Raw genomic sequence first — 25,869 nt, 5'->3', positions numbered from 1 at the left:
AGCTGCCTAAATGAATCTGGTATGTTAACTGTCCAAGTCCAAAGTGTGGGTCTCCTGTTGGGCAAAATGCGGAAGTCTGCTTTCCAATCAAGCTGATCTTCTGATAGCAAGAAATTCCCCAAGGTATTCCTCCAACGAGTAGATTGAGACACTTTCTGCAGACGTGAGCATTAGGAGGATATGTCAGGTGACCCAAGTGGGGTAGCAATAAATTACTGCCCAGGCCAGTGAAGGAAAAAGAATGCTAACAAGCTTCTGAGAAGGCATTTGCGGAGCCACGCGCTCCTGGAATAACATCTCTGGACAAGAGGAAGGAAGGAAAGTTGTGTGGCTCAAGAAGACTCAAAAAGTCATGGAAAACATCTGGCTGAGAAAAGGAGTCACCAAGACTGGCTTGGAGAGATTGGAGGGGAAACATAAGAAAGCGAGAAGGGGCTCAGCACCGAGGTGAAGAGGAAACAAAGACAAGGCCAAGATGACAGAGGCAGAGTATGTCCTTGGGAAGGCAGGGAAAGGTCAGACAATGTAGAGGGGAAGACCAAGCATTGGCCTTTGGAGAAGGACCTGGAGAAAAGCAGCGGGTGGCTGGAGACAGGAAGGGGGGTAGAGACTAATTCCCACCACCAGGCCACCCTGCCGGCTGCCTGCTCCCATCTCCACTTACTGAACTGTGTTTCCGGCTGCGCACCCCTCGGACTTCACGTCACCATTGGTCACACCATCCCGGTGAGGTCGGTAGTACTCTCTTCACAGAAGCAAAAAGAAGTCAAGGTCACTTGCCCAAGGTCACCAAGGTATAAAATAGTGAAAAAGGGTTCAAAATAGGTTGTTTTTAATCAAGACTCATACAGGTAGCCACTGTATTAGTCCCCTGGGAATGCTGTAAAAGGTATCACAAACTGTTGGCTGCAAGTCTGAGATCGAGGTATTGGCAGAGTTGGTTCCTTCTGAGGGCCGTGAGGGAGGGCTCTGTTCCAGACTTCCCTTCTTGCCTCGTGGATGGCTGTCTTCTCCTTACGTGTCTCTTCACGTTGTCTTCCTTCTATGTGCGTCTGTGTCCAAATTTCCCCTTTTTATAAGGATATCAGTCATATTGGATTAGGGCCCAACTGTACTGACCTCATCTTCACTAATTACACCTGTAACAACCCTATTTCCAAATGAGGTCATGTTCTGAGGTACTGGGGGTTAAGATTTCAGCATACGAATTTGGGAGGGGGAGTGTGAATCAACCCAAAACAGCCATTGTCCCCTACTGGCTGGCCCCCAGAGGCAAGATGGTACAGCAAAAAGAACATGATTAGCTGACTGAACCTGAGCAAGGCTCTTTGTCCTTGAGGGCCTCTATTTTCCTATCAATAAAATGGGATAAATTCTCCAGGCTCATTCAGTCACTATACGGAAAGAATGAGTTAAACATCCGTCACTGGCACAGAAAATCCACTGCTTACCCCGGCCCCCCGGCCCCGTGCCCCCAACTGCAGATGTTTCTGCTACTACAAAGGAAAGGAGGAGAAAAACCCCACAAGCTCTTTGGCTCTAATCTCACATGGCATCTTCTTTACAGGCACAGGGGTCTCCAGAACAGGCCCTTGGATGATGCAATCAGATGTGAGCCCCATAGACAGCCCCCATGGCAAGCAGAAACACAAAATCTGGGTGTCTGCTTTTGCCCAAACCTCCCTTGGGGACTCTCAATGAACACAGGCTGGAGGCCTGGTTTGAATGAGGTGGGCTGAGAGGCCAGAGCCCTGCTGATGCTCGGGGGACTGGCCACGCCCATGCAGCAGACACACAGAAACAAATACACCCTATTCCTCATCTGGGGAAGTGGAGATGATCTGCCGGTGTAAGCGAACACCTCACGATCCCGTTACTAAGTATATTCTGGGCCAGACCCAGAGGGGAGCTCCCTACCTGGATGCCTTGGCAAACCTGGCCACACCAGTCCCCGCTGGCAGAGGCAAACAGCCCTGGCTGCCCCCTGGCGCTCCTCCCCGGCTCGCCACAGGAGGGGTCTGCAGGGCCTGGGGCTGTTGGGGACCTCGCACCCGGCATGTTCTGGGGCTTCGCGACCAGCCCGTTGTCACCCTACGGAACACAAATGGCCCTGACACCAAAGGAGCTAGTGACAATCATAGTGGTAACAATACAGGGGACAGCAGGTCCCATTAACTAAACATATACTACATGCTGGGCATGCCACTTGGGTTACATCATTTCAAGCCAAACCTCTGGCTATCGTTTTCTTTTTAGGAGGCAGAAACAGAATCACGGAGTCAATTTAATCGACCCAAAATCACACAGGCAGTCAGACTTAGTAGCAATTTCCTTGACCAAGTGAGGGGCGGTAAACACACTTTGGGGGTTAACAGCCGTTGGGCGGGGACCAGCAGGTAGGGTGCACCTCACTGTCAAGGATGGAAATTGCCCATAAGCAAGCAAATCAATCAGGTCTTGGTGCAGGAGGGCTTATCTGTAAGGCCCCAAAGGGATAAAGCAATTAGGAAAACTGCCAGGAGATCACTCCCAGCGCTATACTGAGCCCACTCCAAGTGGCCGGAGGTTTGCATTGTCCCGCAGAGGGCTGTCTTAAAGTGGGACACATCAGTAACTCTTCTCATAAACCAAATTCCCCTTCCACATCCCTAAGCAGGGGCGTGAGCAGAAAGTGATAACTCAGAAAACAGGACGCCAGGGCTGGCCGTTATTGTGTGGCCCTGGGCTCCTCGGCATTCCCTGCCCTCTCCTCTGGGCCCACAGGTCACTACTCTAAATTAGATTGCACTCAGACTGTCTTTTTTTTTTTTTTTTTATGTAAAACATGGATGCTTTTCAACAGGCCCATTCCTCCGTCTACCCATCACCCCAAACTTGACACCCTGCATGGTCCACGGAGGTGACTTCAAACCTGATAACCAGCAAGCTCTCGAATCAGCTCATCTGGAGAAGAGGCGGTAGACACATCCTTCCTGTGGCAAATTCTCAGGAGCAAAGTCTGACAGGCTGAGGAGCCTCCCTCCCGTGGGGAAGAGAGACCTGCCAGGCCTCCACAGCAGGCCCTGTAGTGGGGCAGGCTTCAGAATCATGAGGCTCCTAAAACGGAGCTCCATACTCCAAGGACTCCAGATCAGGGGACAAAGGAGAAGTTGGTTTAGTCTGTGCCTGGGAAGAAGGAGGAAGCCTCCCAGTGGGGCCCGCCCACAGCTGGGGTGCCATAAGGGGCAGGGTCATGGCTGAGACTCCTCCAGGAACGGTCTGGATGCCTGACCGGCCACCCCGCTGCCTGGCTTAATGCAGATGGAGAGATTAGCGCTGAGGTCTGGAAAACAGAAGGAATATGGGGTGGGGTGGGGACAGAGTGGTCCAGTGACGCGAGTTGGGAGGGCGGGCCTCCACGGCACGGATGCAGCTCACACACAAGCCACTGGGGGGCAGAGCCCCAGCCCCACTCCTGCTCAGGAGTCACACACGCCTCGGGGGGCAAGGCGTGTTCAGGGGGCCGGAGCTGGCCTTCCAGGAGTTCACACACCAGAGAAGGCTGCTGCCGTCAGGAACACGGCCTGCTGTGGATAAGCAAGGCTCCTTGTTACTAAATTCTACCCGTGGGTGTGTGCCAGCATCAGAGGAGAGGAATTTCTACACACCGGATGCCAAAGTGTAAAACATTACAGAGGGAATGCATTCCACGATCTCTTCCCCACATTATGACACACAAATCAAATAGTAAATTACATTTTATTTCATTTACAGAGAGCTTGGGGCAAAAAGGTGGTGTTTGGGAAACAGCACACAGGGGAGAAGCACCAACGAGAAGCCTGTTATAAATACGCCACTGTGCTCTAGAGTGAAGGTGGGGCCCGGGGTGGCCATCTAGGAAGGAGCATCTCTCCACTGCCCTCTGGGTTTGGACCCGTCCCCCGCCTGCCAGGAGCAGCCCCCTCCACACCCCATCAACCACAGCCAAGAGCACAGCCTGCAAACACCACCGTGAGTAAGTACAGTTCCCTTTAGAATCTCAGCAGCAGGTGCACAGTGCGCTGCCCAGTGGAGCCATCACCCGCGGGGGAGGCTGGGCAGGCCAAGGACTGGATAATTAAAAACTCACAGTCCGAAGTCCCGAGGCTTGACATATGAAAAGTCCATTCTGTTAATGCTGATGCTCTTCTCCCGCTCCACAGATCGATGCAGTTCCCGTGCCGGTACGTCCTCTGCCCCCGCCTCTGGTCGTAGGACCCCCTCCCTGCCCCTGGAGTGCCCATCGGTGATATGTAGTTCCTGTGTCCAGGTGGCTGTGGGTTCCGCCCTGGAGGGAGAAGGCAGGTTCCCAGGTGCCAAGGTCCACGTGGGGCCTCACCGGCCAGACACTAGAGCAGCTTGACGTAATTCTGTGGGATCAGCCCCCTCTTGCCATTCAGGGTCCCTTCTAGCCAGCCAGGTTCCCTTGAGGTTTGCACTGAAAAGAGAAATCACTTTTTAGCAAAATGCCCCCAAGTACTTCCTTCCTGTGGAATTCACTGCACCGCTGTGTATCTTAAAGGCTTTACCAGAAGAGAAGGGGGCCCACAGCTGGGCTGTCTGGTTACAAATCTGCACAAGCGATATTTATAGGCTCTGCCCCTCGGCCACTACAGCCCCCATCATTCCTCCCGCAGCAGCCTCCTAACTGGTCCCCCAGCTTCTCATCTGGCTCCTTCCAATCCACCGTGCACAAAGGAGCTCAGTGAACTCTCTAGAACACAGAGCCGATCACCTTTGCCGGCATGTATAGGAACAGACCCCAGCTACTTCTGGTCGGGTGCGCAGACACCCGGTCCTGCCCAAACCCGTAGCCTCCCCTCTGGACTCTCCACCAGCGCGGTGCCTTCCACCTCGAGCGCCTTCCCCCCACCTCTCCACCAGGTGGTCTTGCTCTCGGAGACCTCTAATGTCCTGACCTCTGGGCAGACGCCCTCGACCATTCTCAGCACTTCTCAGGCCTTGTCTGGGCACCTGTCTGCCACACAGGATGGGGTGCTCCTGAGGGCAGGGCCTAGGCCGCACATACCTGGGCGCAGTGCCTGGCAAACTGCTCATGTCCAGAAATATCCGTGACAGATACAGAAGAGAAGGACTGTGGGCAAGCTGCCACTCAGGCCTCGACCAGGGCCAGGAGCAAAGTGGCAGCTGTGTGCCGAGAGGGGAGGGGACCGGCCCGGAGCTGGCCAAGCCGTGCAGCTGCGATCGCCCCCCAGAACAACTACTGTGTATCAGAAACCCGTACGCACAGACATGTGCCTACCACACAAAAGCTTCCGAAACAGTACTTCCCTCGCTGTGCACCGTGCACTCTTTATTCTCTTCTGAAACACTGACCGCAGCTCAGCAAATGGAGTTCATCACCCACTAATGTGTGGCAGCCCCCAGTGTGACCTCCTCACGGCTGCTCTCTGGGCTCGGATGCTCCTCTCCCTGCCTAGGCCTGGAGGATGCCTCTTCACCCTGCAGAGAGCAGCTGAGGCGTCCCTCCCTCTGAGACCGTCCTAGCAGCTCCAGACTAGGTCAGAGCCCCAGAAATACACCGTACATGTTCCGTGTGTGTGTGTGTGTGTGTGTGTGTGTGTGTGTGTGTGTGTGTGTGTGTGAGAGAGAGAGAGAGAGACAGAGAGAGACAGAGAGAGACAGAGAGGCGGGGGGAAGTTGACTGTAACTCTCCCCCTCTAGTCTAGGTTCTAACATAAGACAGGGACCCTGCACCCCCAGCACCGTGCCCGGCACATGAGGATTTGTTTAAAGAATGAATAATCGGGGCGCCTGGGTGGCTCAGTCATTAAGCATCTGCCTTCAGCTCAGGTCATGATCCTGGGGTCCTGGGATCAAGTCCCACATCAGGCTCCCTGCTCAGCGGGGAGCCGGCTTCTCCCTCTCCCTCTGCCTGCCACTCTGCCTACTTGTGATCCCTTCTCTCTCTCTCTCTCTCCCTCTGTGTCAAATAAATAAGTAAAATCTTTAAGGAAAAAAAAAAACGAATAATCAAATGAATGAGGTATGTGCTTTCCAGGCAGTCTGGCAGCCAGTCACCTTTTTTGCTCCCTCACTGATTTCTAGCCTGAAACTGGTCCTCGGAGCAGGATTTTTAAAGGCTCTCACTTATTCCAAACCACCCAAGCTGGCAATGTCAGCACAAGCCGCTGCCAGGGGAAGGGGACTGGATTCCATGGGAAAGGCCCCCAGAGGTTGTGCAACTTGGGGGGCCTCCGTGGAAAGGGGCCCCAGGCTCAGGACAGAGAGCCTGGAGGGGAGACTCCCAGCTGGTGGGTGCCAGCCAGGTGCACCGGGGAGCTACTGAACCCTCAGGGCCCTGTGCAGCCTCCTCCCCTGCAAGATGGGGCTACCAGCACTTAGCGTGGACGACTGCTACCAGGAGTCCGTAAAGTAGCTTATGGAAGAACACCTTGGAGGTGCTCATTGTTTCTTTATACACCACAAACGCTCACTCTCGCACAGAGCAGGTATTAACAGACACAGGCTGAGCAGAAGAGAAAGGCAATCCCCCATGAAGCTGGCTGTGAAGGAGGCCTGATGTGGGAAACCAGGCGCGGTCGAGAATCCTGCACCAATCCTCTCGCAGACCAGGGGGCTTCTCCACACCTCATCTGCTTCTTCTGCAGCCCTCATCTCTCCAAAGGGTAGGAGAGAAGGGTCACCAATGTAGAGAGGGGACTGAGGAGACTCTTGGCAGTATCCAAAGAGCTTGGAAATGGCCAAGGGCTGGGAATGGGATGGAGGAGGGCCAAGCGCCCATAGCTGGGCTCCCCAGGCACAGGGAAGATGGCCCAGAGGTTACAGATGAGGCCTGTGAAGGTCTCACCACCTCTGTGATGACCCAGTCCCTGTGCTCGCTTCGGTAGCACATATACTAAAATTGATGACCCAGTCCCTCCTGGGAGCATCAAATCCCAAAAGACCCATCCTAGGATCCCTGCTACACTTAGCTGATCAAACCGCTTCCTCCAATGGCAGTGTGATAGTTTCATGTGTTAACTTGGTGAGGCCATGGTACCCACGTGTTACTCTAGATGTTTAGATGTAATGAACACGGAAATCAGTAGACTCTGAGTAAAGCAGATGATCGTCCAGGATACAGGTGGGCCTCGCCTAATAAGTTGAAGGCATTAATGGAACAAAGAGTGGACTCCCTCAAAGAAGAGGGAACCCTGCCCTTGGACTGCCTTTGGACACAGACTGCAACGCCTCCCTGGGTCTCCAGCCCGCCAGCCTACCCTGCAGGTTGTGCATTTCCCACAAATGCATGAGCCAATAGCTATCTATGGAAAGCGATTCACTCATTGACAGACATATCCCATGTGTTCTTGTTTCTCTGGAGAACCCGAATGCAGGCAGTTTCGGAAGTAGCCTCATTTTGGGGGAAGATTCTGACTCCAAGAGGCAGTGAGTATAAGAGAAATGAGGTCCTGGCTGGAATCCTGGCTCCTTCATGACTGGGCAACCCTGGATGATTTACTTCATCACCTCTGACCGCCACGCTCATTTTAAAAGAGGGAAGCAGTAACTCATTTGAAGTTGCTGCAAAGACTAAAATGAGACAATTTACATGAAGTGTGATGCCAGGCATCAACCAGGTCCACGTCCTGTGCAATGCAGGGAAGTAAATGTGTGTGGGTGCCCGTCCCTGTAGACCGTACCCTACCTGTCAGTGTCAGCTGTGGAGCCCCTGCCCGCCTCATGCTGGGGGAGGCCAGGGCACGCAGCGAGACAGCTGTGAGGAACTGCATGTTTGTGTCCTCCCAGAATTCATACACTGGAACCCCGACTCCCCATGGGATGGGATTAGGAGGTGGGGTCTTTGGGAGGTAATCAGAGTTAGATGAGGTCATGAGGTGAGGTCCCATGGTGGGATTAGTGTCCTTGTAAGGAGACAGGAGAGTGATCACTTCCTCTTCTCCCCACGCCCTTCCTGCCCCCCCCCCCCCCACCGTGTGAGGAAAGCGGGAAGGGACCTCCCACCAGAACCTGATCCTGCTGCTGCCCTCTCGGAATGCCCAGCCTCCAGAGCTGGGGGAAATACATTTCTGCTGCTTAAGCCCCCCAGTCTGTGGTGTCTGGGTATGGGGTCACTAACACTGTGAGCAGTAAATACCCTCCTCAAACGCTCCCAAAGGTAGTGGGCATGGGAACGAAATGCGGTAAGTGAACTAAAGGTAATTCCCCCCAGTTCCCTGACATTGGACTGCCGCCAGCCACAGTCCCCTATGGGCCAGAGGTCAGGAGCTGTGCTCCCCACACCAAGAGGCTGTGCAGAGGCAGCTAGTGGCTCCTTACAGACTCCCACGCCGCAGAGGTAACACAGCACGGTCCCCCTCAGCAAGCGCCAGGGTCGTGCGGGACCCTCGTGCCAGGGTCGAGAAAGGGCCCAAGCTACACACCCCGTCCTGCCGCTTAGCGAGCTACACAGCCTGAAGAACCCGATCAGTATGTGATGACGATTACACCAACACTCCCTAGTACAACTGTTTTTACTGTTATAAAATACATATAATGTAAAATTTACCATTTTGATCATTTGGAAGCGTGCAATTCAGAATAGTCACAGTGTTGTCTAACCACCAGCACCATCTCCATCCCCAGACCTTTTACCCCTTCCCAAACTGAAACTCGGTGTTCCTTAAACACTAACTCCCCAGCCCCGTCCCTGGGCTCCTGGGACCCTCCATGCTACTTTCTGTCTTTATGAATTTGCCTAGTATAGATATTTCGTGTAAGTGGAATTATACACAATTTGGTCTTTTGTGGCTGGCTTATTTCCCTTAATACCTTCAAGGTTCACCCACGTCGGAGCATGTCTCAGAATTTCATTCCTTTCATGGCCGAATATTCCATTATACGTACATCCACCACATTTTGTTTATCCACTCATCCGTTAAGGAACATTCAGGTGTTTCCCCCTTTTGGCTACCATGCAAATGCAGCTGTGAACACGGGTGTCCAAACACCTGTTTGAGTCCCTGCTTTCAAGTCTTCTGTGTACATATCCAGAAGTGGAATTGCTGGACTGGATGGTAACTCTGTGATTCATCTGTCTGAGGAACTTCCATTCCATCTTCCCGCAGCTACGTGCACCATTCTACCAGCAACGCACAAGGGTTCTGATTTCTCCACATCCTCGCCAGTGCTTGCTCTCTTCTGTGTTTTTGAGAACAGTCATCCTAATGGGTACGAGGTGAAATCTCACTGTGCTTTTCCCACGTCCTCCTCATTTACTGTCCCATAACAACAGGGGCACGGGAGCCAGTGACAAGAATAATTTGCAAGAAGCTTGCTCCAGAACCGAATATGGACTCAGTTCTAGTTTGGGTGGGTTTTTTTTTTTAGCATAATAAAAACAATATATATGACAAATATTCAAGTATTATGAAGCATCACCATAATACAGTGAATACCGGGAAGCCACCAGCACATGACCGATAAGGGGGCCTCATCCTGGGTTGGTTCCTCTGCTTAGCTCACCTAATGCCCCCACCACCTCGAGGTGACCAGTAGCTTGAATGTTGTATTTCTCATCCTCTTACCCCAGCTAGGTTTAAAACACAGTTTCATCGCACATGTACAGATCTCTAATACGCTGTTTATTTTGCTTATTTCAGAGCCTAGCCAGAACCACATTATATAGAGCCTTCTGGCACTCACATTTTTTTTTTTTTTTTTTTTAACTTAACATGTAAGGATTCCCACAGGTACAATTGTTAAGAGTACAGGAATACAATTGTTGGGTTGTGGGGTCTGTACAGACTCAACCTACCAAGATAATGCTAAATTGTTTTGCAAGGATTACTCCTTATATATTTGAGATCTTTAAAATGAATCACCAGGAGTTTTAAAAGATTAATCTGGGCCACACCTGCTCCCCAAGGCATTGGCTCAGCCACATATACACATGGAAATGAACAAAGTGGGGGGGGGGGGGTGGCGCTGCTGAGAGATGGCCAGTTCCCGGAAACCCTCCCACCAGAGGGCGCCCCCTCCTCGTGCCTGGCAGCCTATGGAGGGACACCACTTCCCCGTCTGTCCGGACAGTCTGCCAGCCAAAAAGCCGCCTATCTGGAAAGAGCAGGACTGACTGGTCACCAGGCAAACGTGCTTCTGGAGCTCCCCGGGCCCGGAGAGAAGGGAAGGTCCATACGGCAGTCACAGGAATATAGGCTGCCCTGAGACTTTACAAACACGGCGCTCCCTGGGGGATATGGGAGGCACTGCCCCTAAACAACAGCTAAGCATTCATGTGTCTACGATACATATCTTCAGCCTACAATTTAAACTCATAACTTACGTCTAGGTCCACACGGTAAGAGCAAAAGAGCAAGGAACAGCCATCAAGCTACTTCATTACTAAAGATCCTTTCTCTTCCACACTCTGCTTTGGGGTTTCTCACTGTTGTATATATTACAAACCACAGAACTACTGATGACGCGGCCCACAGGCCACTTTGACCTGGATTTTGTCTTTACCAAAGGCCACTGAATGCCATAAACCAATTTCCTTTGTTGCCCATATGAGGTACAAAAGGGGATTATACTGCAAGAGCATTTATGATAGCCGCTAAGGCTCCAGTGGACAAGTGAACACAGGGAAAAGGTCTCGGACATTCTAGAGGCCAAAGTATTGCTGGTGTGCAGAAAGGAGGTGGTCCTGGCCACATTCCCGTGGCTGGTGCTGTCACAGCGGCCACCACGGAAGCTGAGGCCGGACGAGCTGCCCATCTGTCCTACTCTGTGTCGGTCCCCGGAAGGGAAGACCCCAAACCATTCAAGTAAGAGCTTCACTAGACATCCTAAGCAAGCACACAACAAATTATGCATTTTCTGTTAAGAGATCAATTATGCACAGAGATGAAGGTGCAAATTAAAAAGAATAAATGCTGCTTAAGGGCCTTTGACTTTCTGTACCCTTTAAGAACTAGCCTTAAGACACAGCAAGTGTCACGGTGTAGGTTCTGAATGCGTTCCTCTGTGTCCGCCGTGCTTCTCTGTGCAGGAGGGTCACAGGGAGCCCGCACAGGACAAGGAGCTCACATAAAATAAGACGCTCACATACTTGTGTAGGAGAAGGTGGCAGCCAGCCTGAGGGAGAGACTAAGGAACCACTGTGCCAAGGACCTGGCCAGAACTGGACACAGCACTACAGAGCACCACGTCTGAGGGAGGCAGGCCTTGGCTCAGAATGGAGCCGGTCCCCGGCACCCCACAGTGTGCCAAGTGTGGCTCCCTGCTCGGCCCCATCCTCCACGGACGTCTGTGCTGTTCTCAAAGCCCTACCTACACCCGTGCCCCAAAATGCTGCCCTGACACCGCATCGCTCTTGTAGACGTCCGTGAAGATTAGGATGGAGACTCTGATCCAGAGAGAACTTAAAAAAACTCGTCCAAAGGCACAGAGAAAGTAGAAAAGCCAATCTGATCTTAAGCAAAATAACTGCAGGGTTGACGATCCATCACTCTCCTCTTCCTAAACACAGTGAGATACTGGTACGTGTGTGTGTGCACGTGGGCGTGTGCATGCGTGTGTGTGTGTAGGGACTTCAGAGGTAGAGCAGCTTAGTTTCTCATGTCTGACATCTGTTAGCCTTTTCCCTGTTACCCATGCTGGCAGAAACTGGATTTGGTTGAGGTCCTGACCCTCATTCACATGTCTGTGTGCCCAGAGGAGGGGTCCCGGCGCCCAGTGTGGTTCGGATTGCCCTAAGCCTTGGCCAATGATGGGTTTAGAGTGAGCATCTGACCTTGTTCTGACTACTGAGATATGAGGGTAGGTAAACGAAGGAAGATGTTCTGGAAAAGTTTTCTCCTTCTTAAAAAAAAAAAAAAAAAAAAAAACCACAAGGATGAGGCACCCTCCTCTGCAAGGGTCCAGCATAGCTATGATGCCTGACCTGGCAGCTATCTCGTCCCCACCGGGGGAAGCCAGCCACGGGCCCCTGTCCACAAGCTGTGAACGGCTCAGCAGAGATGGATCTACCGTGATTTTAATGCTATCTTTGAGAATGTGAATTAGCCAACCCTTCCAGACTTAATCACTGTAGGAGCTAATCTATTTTCACGACTGATAGCCGGTTGTATCAGTTTCTTGCAGCCAAAGGCATCCTAATAGATACACCTTCTACCAAGGTAAACATCTCAGGAACAATATAGCCTAAGGGATTTCAGAAGCTCCCAATCAGGTCTAATCACCACACAATGTAAACGTTCACCATCACTTCTCAATGGGTGGGTTTCAACACTACTGTCTCAGCGTTCTGTCCTGCCACGTGGTGGGCCAACATGTGAAGGGCCTGGAGTAGGGCAGATTTTATACCATGCTCTCCTGGCAAAATCACATGTGTGTGTGTCATGGTGATAGAAGAATGACCTTGCTTCTACTCCAAGAATAAAATTTCTCCATAAGGTATAATTCTGCTGTATGTGGGGTTCTGATGGGAGTGTTGTTTGTTTTCTGACACTATCAGGAGTCCCTGGCTCTCAAGAGTACACATCACACATAGAAATCTATTCTAAATGAGGCAACTTGCGGGGCGCCTGGGTGGCTCAGCCGGTTAAGCGTCTGACGCTTAATTTCACTCTTGATTTTGGCTCACGTCATGATCTCAGGGTCATGAGATCAAGCCCCACGTCAGGCTCCCCACTGGGCATGGAGGCTGCTTAAGATTTTCTCTCGCCTGTTCCCTCTGTCCCTCCCCCCCCAAATATAAATAAATAGGCAAATTGCTTTCTAAAAGACAATCACCAGCAAACACTGCATTACTGACAATATACCACTAGGTGTTGTGTTGATATATTCCATATATTCCAAACATTCTGGCTAACCCACCTTTCCATTCCAAGCATCTAAGATCCTCACTGCCTCCCTAGAACTCTTTTGGGCAGCTCCACCCACATGCATCACTGTTTCCACAGCAACCCGTGAATTTAAGAATGAGCAAGACTGTTAAGGAAGAAATCAGGAGACGGGGGGAAAAGAGACAAACAGTGAACCATAGGAGAAATCTGTGAAACATTAAGCCAGGCAGAGCTCCTGAACACTTGTGTGTAAATATTAAAGACTGAGATAAAATCCACACCCTTGCTTGAATGTACAAAGTCAATACCCAGATCCAGAGATTCACACACTATTCAAATGAGCAAAGATCAGGTAAAGCAAAAGAATGTCACGGGAACTATAAACCAAAATTTTTTGACAAGAGTTCTCTTCTGTAACTCAGATCTGGCAAACCTGATGCATTGAGGAGGCTTGGCTGGGGACTCTGGGAGAGGAAAACAAAGGATGCAAATTAGAAGTATTTCTTTTTTTTTTTTTAAGATTTTATTTATTTTATTTGAGAGAGAGAATGAGAGAGAGAGAGCACATGAGAGGGGGGAGGGTCAGAGGGAGAAGCAGACTCCCCACCGAGCAGGGAGCCCGATGCGGGACTCGAACCCGGGACTCCAGGATCATGACCTGAGCCAGAGGCAGTCGCTTAACCAACTGAGCCACCCAGGCGCCCTAGAAGTATTTCTTAATTCCAAGTGGCACTAGCTTCTCTACCTCAGGAGAAAGATGTCCTGAACAAAGATTCACAAGAGTTCAAAGGGCTGGAGAATCATCAAGATGAAAACAGAAGTGGAATTCCATAGCCACCCCCCCACGCCCCCCGGCAGCCAACTGGGCCCGGTCTCTCCTGCCCAAAGGGTCAACGGATGGACGTGTGCCCCTGATAAGCCCACAACCAGTGACTGCTTACTCCGGATTGTAGACATTCCAAGGGGGGAGAGAATATATGCTACCACAGAGCTCCCACGAACACTTACCATCCTCAAAAATTGCTCCTATTTCAAAAGACAATTCTGAGCTGTGTTCTGCTTCACACGGATACACTGCTCGAGCCTTCCGATTGACAACACTGAGAGGGAAATGTGAAAGACACGAATTAAAAGGTGAGAAACTGGGAGGGGAAACCTCACCTCCCCCCAACCCCACCCCTTCCCACACCAGTGGGACAACTCCTTCCAAAAAAAAACCAACCAACCAAATAGCAGCGAAGTGAACATCGGGCACATCTACAGCACTTGATTTTCAAGTAAATGACGGGTTTCAAATTCAAATCTTTCTTCTGGGAGCTTCTCTGAGAAGCTTTCGTTGAACCTCATCACCTAATTCTCCTCTCTGCCCGGTAGGATGCCCTTTTCCTATCATTCAGCATTATCGGAGCCACAGGGTATGTTTACTCCTAAGCACTGCGTTCATCTATTAGGAAAAGCACCAGTATCTTGAGGCAGAAGGCGAAGCAGTGAAGGGCAGAGGCGTGCACACCGAGTGACTTGGGGCAGTGCTCAGTGGACATCCATCTGTCCGCGTGGACAGTCTCCTTCCACACCACTCTGGAAGGAGTTTGTTGTTCTGTGCTGGGTCTTCGCTATTTGACCCCCTCCGCCTGCCTCTGAAAGGCATTTCAAGGCTCAGCTTCTCACCACTTGTCAAAATGCCCTCTGTGCCCTTCTGGGGAAAGAGCACACCAGGGGAGGAGGGAGACCGTGGGGTTAGCCAGATGCAAACTGAAGCAGAAGGAAGTGCCCCACCTCACTGGAGTGGGGGGAAGCCAGTGAAGACAAGAAGAACGTCAGCCTACCACCCAGGACGAAGGGCTTCCTAGGCCAGCACTTCTGGCTTCTATACAACAGACCCATTAAATGGCCATGTTAACTCCTGTTCCCAGGGCCCCGTTTATTTTTTTTTTTTAAAGCATGTACTTTATATTCATGTATAAGAAGTTCTTCCAAAATAAGTGGTTTCATCGATGCACAACAAGCACCAAAAAAACAAAAAACAAAAAACAAAACAAAAAAAAATGGACCAGGACAGTACGTTCAAGCAGCTCTCACATAAGGCAAATTTCTCCTGAGAATGTACTTGCTCTTGAACCAAGGCGCAGTCCGAGACAAGGCTGTCAATGTTGTCCATGAGGTCCAGGAGGCTGCGAGACCTGAGCAAGCCTCTTTCATGTGGGGAACACAAGAAGCTGCTCAGGTTGATCAAGCCTGTGTGCTGCCCCTGTCTTCAACATCATTTTCCATACCCCATACCTTTCCAGCGGCTTGTCCACCATGGCGGCAGGCAGAGAGAGGGGAGAAGGCGGTGGCTTGGGTGAAGAAGGTGTGACCACTGGGCTGCAGCTTGGTGTGGTTGGGGACTGCGTGTTAAGCCACTGGACCATGGGCGATCTCGTCTGGCAGGGACTGCAGATGGAAATTTGAAGGACAGGGTTAACAGTATAAAGGCCACAGAACACCAAATACGTGGCACCCCATTCCTAAATGGCTAAGAGGATAGCTTCCTTATCTCCTCCGATGACTAGAACAGGGCAGAGTTCTCACTAGTCTGTAGCCCCAAGAACCACAATCCAAAGGAGAGATGCCTTGTACTTCTCCAGGTTCATGGAGAAGATCAAGTCTTGTCCAACCTAGCACCGTATCAGTTCACTAATTAGGACACTAGAATCCAACTGCCATGACTACTTACTTGGACTTTTGAGGTGCTCATGTTCTCTGCTTATAAGGAAAGTGTCAGAATCTACAGTCAAACTCATGACCTGTCGCTCCAAAAACCCAACACATGGCCTTTCAGTGTTTAAAGTTGTTTCATCTGGTCATACGGGACAACTCAGAAAAAACTGCAGCTAGGAATCAAAATTCCTCTAGAGCAGACCAAAGACAGCATTTAAGAGAGAAACCCATGAACAGCAAAAATCTTTGGGGACCTTAACGTTCCCTAATATTTGCAAATTAAAAAAAAAAAAAGCTAACATAAAAAGGTCAGTGAACAGACTCACGGAGGGGCCTCTAAACATGAAAAAGAAGGCAATAAATAGGTGCTGATCTGAATTAAATTACTCTTTATCTCCAAACTGAAGGCTTGTGACTATGGTATCTGAAGCTTACTTTAAAAGCACAGTGATGAAAGCTGCTCGTTTCAACTACATTTTTGACACACATGCATTTAATGGCTGCTACACCCAGATGCTCTTCACCTCAAATTCACCCTCTTCAGCTAAAACCAGTTTCCATGAGCAGCTTCCTTATCCTTCCACATTCCTGAGCATTACCTTTGCTTCTTTCCTCTACAGAAGAACTAACAGCAAATTCGGTCCATTTTTGCTTCCAGTAGCCCCCAAGCTGTCTTCTTCTCTACCTTCCCATCACATTGCTTCATGCCTGTGTCACCACTGTGGTCTCCTGGCTCAGCCCCCAGGCCAAGTCCTCCAACTCGAGTGGCTCAACCAGCCACCCTCAGCCACCTGAGACCCAGTCTGCCCCATCCGTCTCCCCAAGAACGAGTGCGCTCCCCGACCTGTCCTCCGCCTGCTCCCTGATGGGTCCCGCACTCTGCCTCAGGTCTCTCCTCACCTCTCAGGCTCCCCATCCCCTCTGCCAGCCCCAGTCTGTCCCTTCCTCAGCTCAGCTCCAGGCCTGCCTCCCACAATGCTTCTCCTTTGGTCTAAGGCACAGATCTCTGAAGGCCCAGCCCAGTAAGAAATGGGAGGGCAGGTTGGCAGGAGTTATTCTGTGATGGTTTCAGAGATCTTTCTTGCCTTTGGGGTAAAATCAGGTCTTTAACTCCTTCTGCAGACCTCAGAGAGCCAGGCAGAGTGCTAGGCATGTGAAGTCTTCCACGAACATCTGAATAACCATTCCACCACTACAACTGGATTTTACAAATCGAGTACATGAAATATTGCATTACTGACTTGATAGATATTTAGTACACTAGAAGGTCTCCTATCCTTCGACCAGAAAAGGGGAGAGGGGCTCACATTTTAAAAAACATTATTTTTTGAACAATTTATTTACAATCCCCCAATCCAGCCAATTCATGTGGAAGTCATAAAACATATTTCATAACCACGCAAAGAAACCTATAAATCTCAAATGATCTGTATTGCCAGCACCAAAAGTCACTCAATGCCTTATCAGAAAATGAAACTTAAATGGTGTCTTCCTAATCAGGAAGGGAGAAGAAGGCAAGAGTGAAGCTCTGACAGAGAATTTAAGACTGCACTTAGCCAAACAATTGCCATTTCATCTCCCAGCAATTATTCAAGGTGCTTGGAGGGTGGTGGTGGCAGCAGATGAGATGTTTTACCACACCCCCATCAACTCTTCCAGGTCATAAATAGCCTAGTGATTAAATGATGGCCATCTATCTGCAGAGAGGGAGGACAGCCACAGGATGAAGATAAAGTAACAATGGTGCCTGTATTTATAAGGCTCTTTAAAAATAAAGATCATAAATTTTATTGCTATTATCTACTTAATCCTCACATCTTTTTTTTTTTTTTTTTAAGTGGTTTGCTTTTTTGTAAAGGAAAAACACTCCTTTTGGAAAGTGAAAGAATCGTTGGCATAGCAGGTGCTATAGGTCTAAGCCTATCCCTTGACTTGGCCTTCTCCATCCTGTTCCAAAACAGGGACTCAGACTCAGCAAGCCTTGTTCAGGGTCAAGTTCTCAACATTAGCCATTTTCGTTTGCTTTCTGTGATCTTTTTTGATGTCCTTCAGTATACGGATGTGCTATGTGATCCAGCACTGACCAGTTCACCCAGATAACCATTCGGACTTCCAACTGAGACTTAAGTTTCTGTATGCAATTTCCTGGGTTCCCCCCACAGTATCTCAGAAGCCTGAGCCAGTCCCTTCTCCTTCGGAATTCAGGATCCCACACAAGGAAAAACTTTGTGAGGTGGAATATTCAAAAGAGGGAGCAAAACCCAAGTCTGGAAACAGTCTCAGTGGGGAGGAGGCATCAGAAGTCACGTGGAGAATCGGAGGTCCTATGAAAGAGGAGACCTACGTGGCAAAACAAAGTTTGGAAAACAAACAGAACAGCTGCTGGGTTAGATACTAGAAATGTTTCACAGGCTTCTCCGCTGGGAAGGAGTGAGGAGGAGGCAAGAAGTGGTTAAGTAAATAGAAAGTCCTGAAATGAGTTCTCACCTCAGCCAACAGAGGTCCAATAACGACATGTCTCACAGGGGTCTCCCACAAGCAAACTGCCTGAATTGTTTCTGAAGGCAAGAAATTGTAAAGCATAAGCTTCTTTATATAAACCACCTCCTCCTTTACAGAATTTGGTGGGGTCCTTTGTTTGTTTGGGGGGTTTTATTATAATGAAGATCAGAAATTTTTTAACTACAGTTGACCCCTGAAAATGCGAGAATTAGGGATACTGATCCGCATGCAGTCAAAAACCCACATGTAACTTTTGACTCCCCCCAAAACTTAACCCTTGCTAATTGCCTTCTGTTGACCTTCGGAAGCCTTAACGATAAGAGCCAATTCACCTATATTTTGTATGTTACATTTGCATTATGTACGGTATCCTTACAATAAAGTAAGCTAGAGAAAAGATGTTTTTAAGAAAATCGTAATGAAGAGAAAGGACACTTACACTACTGTACTGTACTGAAAAAAACCCCGCATCGAAGTGGACCTGCGCAGTTCAAACCTGAGTGTTCGAGGGTCAACTGTATTTAATGCTTCAAATACACTATATTTTTCCAAAAAGCAGCAGAGGAAAATATCATTTCTGTTATTCTCTTTCTCATCTCTGATTTAACACACTGGGCATTTTGGAAATGGCAACCCCCAGCAAAGGTCTCAGTTTTTCTCAGCCTGAGCCCTCAGAGATAATTAAGCCCTAAGGCATCCAGGTACATAAAATTAACATCTCCTATACATCTAGAATGGTTCCAGCTACCCATGTGGTGAGAGACAATTCTTGATGGGCCTCTCGTGTTCTGCGCTCCTACTGAGCAGAGGCATTGGCTGCCTTTCTCCTAGACTATCTTTCCAGGGATGTCTGTAGAGCAAACAGCCTGGGGAGATAGAGACTGGGTCTCCCCCTGGAGAAAAAAAGCAGGCTTTATGCTCATCATAAAAGATCTGGGCTTCCTAAGCTCTGGGTTCCTCTCTTTTAACACTCCACATGCAGGTATCATCTGGCTCATGGGCCATTAGCCTGTGGGAACTAGGAGTCAGGGATCTGATACTCTGACTACTACTACTCCTGCCAAGATCAGCAGTCTTTTGACCAGGAGTACCGCATCTTCTACCAGTATCCATGAAGCCACAAGAGACAAATGTGGTGGCTTGTAAGCAGAATGAGATTTTAGACTTCAAAGTTCTTGACATTCACATCTTTGGGAAAATGGAGAAAATACTCAGGCCTTTTCTTTCCTTTTTTTGGGAGGGGGGGAGCTGTGGTTCAGAGGAGAATCCTGGTTAAAAAAAAAAAGTCTTTGGGTTAAAAACCAAAAATGATGGGTAATCTAAGAATAAAAAGCTTATTACCTGCTAAAACACAATGAAATATTTTCAGTGTCCACTCCCACCACTTCCCACATTTAAGCATCAGAAAACATTTATATCCTTCGTCCTGCTGCCCCTTTACAAATTTTTGATGAGTAGGACTGGCATGATCACAAACCACCCATTTTATTTAATGATGAGCTGCAAGCAATTACAACAAAGTACCTAAACGCCACATATTTCCTGAAAGCCAGCTTGTGGTTTGCAAAATGGAGGCAGAAGTCAACTCTTCCTGAAAAGCTCAGAAACCACATTTACCCAAACAGAAATAAGTTAAAAGGAAGTACTAATACCTGTTTGTTTGCTAGCTTCCCAATTTCACACACTAAACTGAAAGAACCTTCTTCTGAATGGACCCCTCTCCACTTTGAGTGCAGAAGAGCCAGTATCGCCACCTTCCTTTGAGGAGAAACATTTCCTTCTCAAATGGCAACAAGAGGGTTGCAGAAAAACACATAAAGATTTCATACTGCTAACTCAGAAACTCATTCTTGAAAATACTTACACTGAAAGCCTATTTGGCTATTCCTACGGCAACAGTCTCCTGTGCTCCGGGGGAGGGGGGGGGTGGTTGGGAACATATAAGCGGGGAGTAGAATGTGCATTTTTGAAAGTGCTGAGAGACCTCTATAAAAAAAAATATAATAAAAAATGCACACTCTTGCTCTGGAGTCTGTATTTCAGGGAAAGACCCTGTAGATTTCGTGGTGAGCAGGAATAAACCCTCAGATACATAAAATCATGACAGTAGCTGTGTATGTATATACTTTATAGTTTATATTTATAAAATGTAACATATCAGCAATATATGCTGCTTCTGATTCAAACTGTGACCCAATCTTTTCCAATACCAGACTCTACGCTCCATGCATATTAAAAACTTTTTTGGCAGCAGAAGAGCACAAGCATTTCAGCAATGGGGGAAGGGAGTTAGGGCCTTAACTGTTAAAATTTGACAACAGCTGTACCAGTCACTGGAGAACTTCTGCATCTAGTGAACATTTCTTGCATAACACAGACGGGTCAGGCTTTGGGCAGCGCTGGCAACATAAGTGCCCGATTCTGGGCTCTTTGAGCAATGAGCATAATTTAAAATATTCAAAGGACAGAGAACAGGGAGAATACATATCAAGGAAAGAAATGATTGCTTATATGAAGTGATTAAATCGCCCCCCCCCCAACCAAGATATTTGACTCTGATTATATGATGCCAGCGTCACATCAGAAGTTTGCGTTGAATTGAAAGATTTTAAAACCTCATTTGCAAGGTCTCCGAGCAGAAGCTAACACATTAGTGAAATGATCTTTCATTCCAGCCTGGGAAATGTACAGCCAAAGTCTAGAACGGCTGTCCTGGGCAAAAGTGTTTGAAAATGTTAATAAAGACAGAAGGAAATATTGTAGATCTGTATACTATGGGAAATCTCTGTTCAGATAAATGCCACAGTTATCCCTGAAGTGCCAGAGAGGGAGAATCCCACCGCCAGCACACTGTCGGTTCCAAATGAGCATAGAGGAGACCGCAGCGGCGGTGAGCAAACGCCTGTGACAAGACAGTCGCACTCGTCCAGGGCTGGGTGAGGCGACCTTCACTGCCCATTAGGAGACCTAGATGTAGACCTAGTTCACTCCTCATTTACGGCCCGAGAACTACCTATCAGGCCCCATGCTAAGCCCTGGGGACACCCAAGGGACCAGGACATCCGCTCTCCATGAGTGCCCAGTCAAGTGAGTAGAGAATGACAAGCTGATAATCATAACACAGTGTGATGACTACCATGTAGAGAGTTGCGCAGGGTCCTTTGGGAGAATAGAGGAGGAAGCATCCAGCGATCACGAGGGCCCTGGGAAGGCTTTTTGGATGAGGCAGTGTCTGCCCTGAGCTGATGCAGCCAGGGCCAATATCATCGTCACCCCTCCACACCTTGGCTCCCACAAGGCCCAGCCACTCGCTCCAGCACTGGGCCAGACACGTACACGCCGATGCACTTAGTGCCAGCCATGCCCCCCTTTCACAGAACCTGCGAGAAGAGCATCTCAGAAAGCTGACAGGGATCTGCTCAAGGTCATGTGGGTGCTAAATGACCAGACTGCACAGCCTCAGGTCCTTCCGAGTGGCTGGAACAGAATGCAAGGAGAGGAATGGAGAAGGGCGGGAGTCAGACCCACTCAGGGGGCAGGACTGTGTGCTAAAGGCAAGTGGGGGTGGCTACTGAAGGACTGTAATCACACAAATTACAAGCGTGGGAAGCGCCACCACTCCGAAGAGTGAGCTGGGTTCCCAAGCCAGCTCTGGCTAATCTCCCTACGCTTTTTCCTTTTGTCTTTGGAAGCACAGAGGACACTTCTCACTAGCTAGAGGCTGTGGTAAGGAGCAGGAGAATGACCTCGGAGTGCCCGCTGGAGGCTGGTGCCCCATGGCAGTGTTAGCCTTGGCTGAGGGCCACCCACAACTGAAATTTGGGTAAGTATCAAGCTCCCTGGTCTCAGTTTCCTTAATGAAAATGAAAGGAATCATTAACAGGCCAAGTGGCTGTACGGCTTCAGTGGGGTGCCAGGTGTGAGGCACCCCCCGCAGTGACGGGCACTCACCGAACACTTGATAAATGAAGCCCCTACTATGAGCATTAGGTACTTTGGAGTCAGAGGTCACTCCTTCTGTCCAGGGTTATGTCATCACAAACAAATCATTTTCTTTACCCAAAGACAACATATAAACTATTTCAAAGAGGAAAAACTGGAGATATTAAGTGGATGTCACCATTAGAAAAAAGGGGGAAAAAAGTCGCTGGATGCCGTGAATGCCATATGGTATCCTGGAACGATCCTGGAAGAAAACGGCAGGAATGGAAGAACTAGTGAAATCCAAATCAAGTCTCTAGTTAACAGTCATGTATCAGTGTGAATTTCTTATTTTTAATAAAACTGCCAGGATTCTGGGTAAGATGCTAACAGCAGGGGAAGCTGGATGAAGGGTCTAGAGGAACCCCTTGCAGTGTCTTTGTAGCTTTTCTGTAAATCTACAACTATTTCAAATAAAAATTTTAAACAATAGGTTTAAAAAAAAACAAAAAACCCAGCCCCATGTAAACTCTTTTTTCACTCAAACACTAAAGACCTTTTGAAATTAAAATCACACCCCTTGAAGACATCCAAAAGCCACAAGGAAACCTTCTGCTTCGTTCAACGACAAGAAAAGATTCATAAGGGTTATGTTTAGAAATCACATACACTGCCCATCTTAAGGCCATTAACCTCACTTGTTGAAACGGGGTTTTAAGAAAGGTGTTTTTTCCAAAAAGGTTTGTTTTATTTATAGAGGAGATCGAGGTCAGCAAACTTTATCTGGAAAGGGCCAGACAGTAAACACATTAGTGTTTGCATCCATACAGCTGGTCTCCCAGCTCCTCCCCTCTGCCATCCGGCTGCACCAGAGCAATCACAGACGCAATGTCAGTGACTGGGTGGCTGTGTGTTCAATAAAACTTTACGTATAGAAACAGGCAGAGGTGGGCCACAGTGTGCTGACCCCGGCATTAGATGGACCAGATGAGAATCCACTTCGGAGTGGAGAGCTGGGGGAGATGACAAATGATGGCAAACTCCCTTGGGCCTGTGAGGCCCCCACCCCCCCACCCCCCCCCCCGTCTACACTAGCTTTGTGGCATGGGCCCCCCCCCCCCATTATGTGCCAGAAGCCCATCTACCAATGCCCAGGGCCTGCCCACAGCAGAAGCACTCCTCACCAGTGCTCACGAGTACCTCCTGTGCACGGGGAGACAACAATATATCAAGCCAGCACACAGAAGCAATAACTCGATCGTCCTTGAGAAAAAAGCCTTTTGCAGGAGGGGTGTGGGCCGGAACAGGAGAGAGAGCCCCACAGGAATTCACTGGAGCACAGCGAAGACAGAGCCTTTTCCTGCTGGACCCCGCCACAGTGAACACACAGTCCTCCCCTCCTGCCGGGAGGCGCTAAGGCTCCTGGCGGTTTCCCTCCTTCAGGAGAAAGGACACCACCACCTAGTCATCCTAGAGATTACGAAGTTCACTCCACAGGTGGTCATTTTCTTGGGTTTTGCTATAAAAAGAACTGTCTCAGAATTACAGCTGTGACCCATCTTTCACTCAAAGAGTGTTCCCTGAATCCCATTTTCCTTCCTTCCAGATGATCACTGGAATCAGGTAAGAGGGTTGAACTTTAGCCTGCTAGCTGAACAGAAAAGGAACTGAAGCTTCATTTCAGAAAATGATGGGGCATTAGAGGCCTCAGCATTGAGGTCTTGCGGGATAACTGACAGAAATGTTTCTAGCAGCTCAATTCTTCTGTGGAAAACAGCTGCGACCCGGTGTGAGGCCCACACATATAACACAGGGCCTACCAAGCGCAGCTCAAAAGGGGTACAGCAGTACTCCGCTAAGAAATACCCTCTAGTTACTTACCAAGCTGGTTTTATGAGTTACCTGTTCTAAGAGTAAGCTAGCCATACTGCTCAGAATAATTTACAGAGTGGCCTGGTCCCAGTGGGCACCGCATGCCTTGGTCACGCAATATCCAAAGACCCTATTCTCAGGGGGTTCTACAAAGGGGGTTCCTACACAGAAGGGCAAGGAGAGGAACCCCAAGTGGAGTCCTCTTGGACCAACCTCTAAGGCTTCCCCAGGACCAGAGAGGTTATTTCCCTGAACGATTTAGTAAGGAGATTCTGGAACTCATGAACCAGGAAGTCGGGCCAACCTAAACTAAGAATATATCAAATTAGGTTCTCAGATGGAAGCAATCCAGACAGGTGGCCACCTAGCACTCCCAGGAGAGCCGTGACTGGGTTTTATTAGATGTGATACCTTGAAACCTTACAATGCAGAGGGACAGCTATGATTCCCCTTTTACAGACAACCGTGCTAAGCCCTGGTTTGTTTAAATCATTTATAGAAGGCCTCCAAGGTTTTCAGAAGCAGAAGGTGGATACAAAGCCAAGCCTGTGCGACTCTCCAATCAATGCTTTACCAGTCTCAATGATCTTCCACTTTACAGAGAACTCAGGAGGTCCTTGCCTTCGTTTTGATATGAAGACGCCTCCAACCAATCCATGCAGAGCAAATGATAAATTATAACAACAAAGAACAATGAAACATAGTAATAATGAGAAGACGTAATTGGTTCTTTGAGTTAAGCGAGAGAAAAGCTACGACAAAATTCCGACGTGTGTCTTAGTTTTAGAAAGTCCACTTTTCATTATGGGGCTTTGAAGTTACGTGAACAATCAACATTCTGCACTGAAAATAAAGCCTTCGAATTTCAGAACCTGTAGTTACAAGCACAAGGGAAGACGTGAACCGGGCCACACGTGAATCCGAGTACACGGTACAAATACCAAAAATGCCCTAGCAAGGCACACGGGTTGTGTATGGAAGGCTGTGAGGATCATTCCCATGGAGCTGGAGAGAAGATTCAAGGAAACAGCCATGACCAAAACTGTACCCAAAAGAAAGGAATGGGAATAGATATTTATGGTCGATGGCCAAATACGTGGGCCCTGTGATTAGCCTCAAATGCTCTACTGAAGCTAAAGAGAGACGACCAGGTATCATGTTACTCAGAAAAAAATTATGGATGCTGCTCAATTGCAAATTTTCAGATTTCTAAGCCTCTCAGCTCTGTTGTTGGGGAGGATGCCCTCCTTCCCAAATCTCAGCCAAAGGTGTTGGATGATGAATATGGAGCAACCAGATTCAAGTTTTTATCTCCCACAGATAATTATAAACCAAAGCCACAGAACCGAATGTGGGGGCAGAGCTCCCTCTTCAAAACAAGGGCAATGAGCGGCTGACAGCCACTGTGATCTCACTGGGTTTCAGATTCGAGGGAAACCTGCACTTCCAACAATGCTCTCATTTGCACCTAGATAATTTCAATCCCTACATGACAGTAAGTCTAAGGACACCATGATCACTGGGCAGACAGATCAGGGACAAACTCCACCTCTGTCCATTATGAGTCTTGAGGCTTGGGGCAATTTTCCTACCCTCTGTGTTTTGATTTCCCGATCTTTAAAAATGAAGATATATCTACCCCGCTGGGTTCATGTAAGGACTAAGATGAAATATCATTTATAAAGTGGCTAAAACAAATTCTGGTGGCCCCTGATAATTAATGCCCCATTGTTCTCCTGAGAAATGCAAGAGGGTAAGTATCTAATCAAGCCTTCTCTTCAGCCCCTAACCACCAGCCACTGATGAAGCAGAAGCTTCTACTCCCTATAAGTCCCCAGTGCCCCAAAACAAAGTCCAGAAAGGAGCCATCCTCTGAGCATAATTTAAAACGCTGCTTTGGGTCACAGCCAGGGAACACGCTCCTCCTGCTCACAGGCCCTATTCTTCCTTCACTTGAGCTATTTGAGACTTCAATCTTTCTGAATCCACCCGGGGACTTTGCTGCTCACGTAGGTGTGGGGGGGTGGGGGCAGGGACTGGCTTC

At 48.8% G+C, this 25,869-nt stretch overlaps 1 protein-coding gene across 2 annotated transcripts in view; it reads right to left on the bottom strand.

Annotated features, from left to right (window-relative positions):
• Window positions 1-3,716: 3,716 nt before the first annotated feature.
• Window positions 3,717-25,869, bottom strand: part of ARHGAP10 (Rho GTPase activating protein 10) — a 341,466-nt gene continuing 319,313 nt past the window's right edge. Inside the window, exons 21-23 of one of the 2 annotated variants that reach the window (XM_027599802.2) lie at window positions 15,111-15,263; window positions 13,839-13,930; window positions 3,717-4,456 (exon numbers count right to left, since the gene is read on the bottom strand). In XM_027599802.2, the coding sequence (XP_027455603.1) occupies window positions 4,368-4,456; window positions 13,839-13,930; window positions 15,111-15,263 (334 nt within the window). In that variant the 3' untranslated portion in view covers window positions 3,717-4,367. Of the gene's footprint in view, window positions 4,457-13,838; window positions 13,931-15,110; window positions 15,264-18,017; window positions 18,089-25,869 lie in introns of those variants that run through there. The other variant, XM_027599803.2, reaches the window with a different exon arrangement.

This window comes from Zalophus californianus, chromosome 2, assembly GCF_009762305.2.
Source record: "Zalophus californianus isolate mZalCal1 chromosome 2, mZalCal1.pri.v2, whole genome shotgun sequence".
NCBI lineage: Eukaryota > Metazoa > Chordata > Mammalia > Carnivora > Otariidae > Zalophus > Zalophus californianus.
This window is presented reverse-complemented; position numbering and strand designations above follow the sequence as displayed.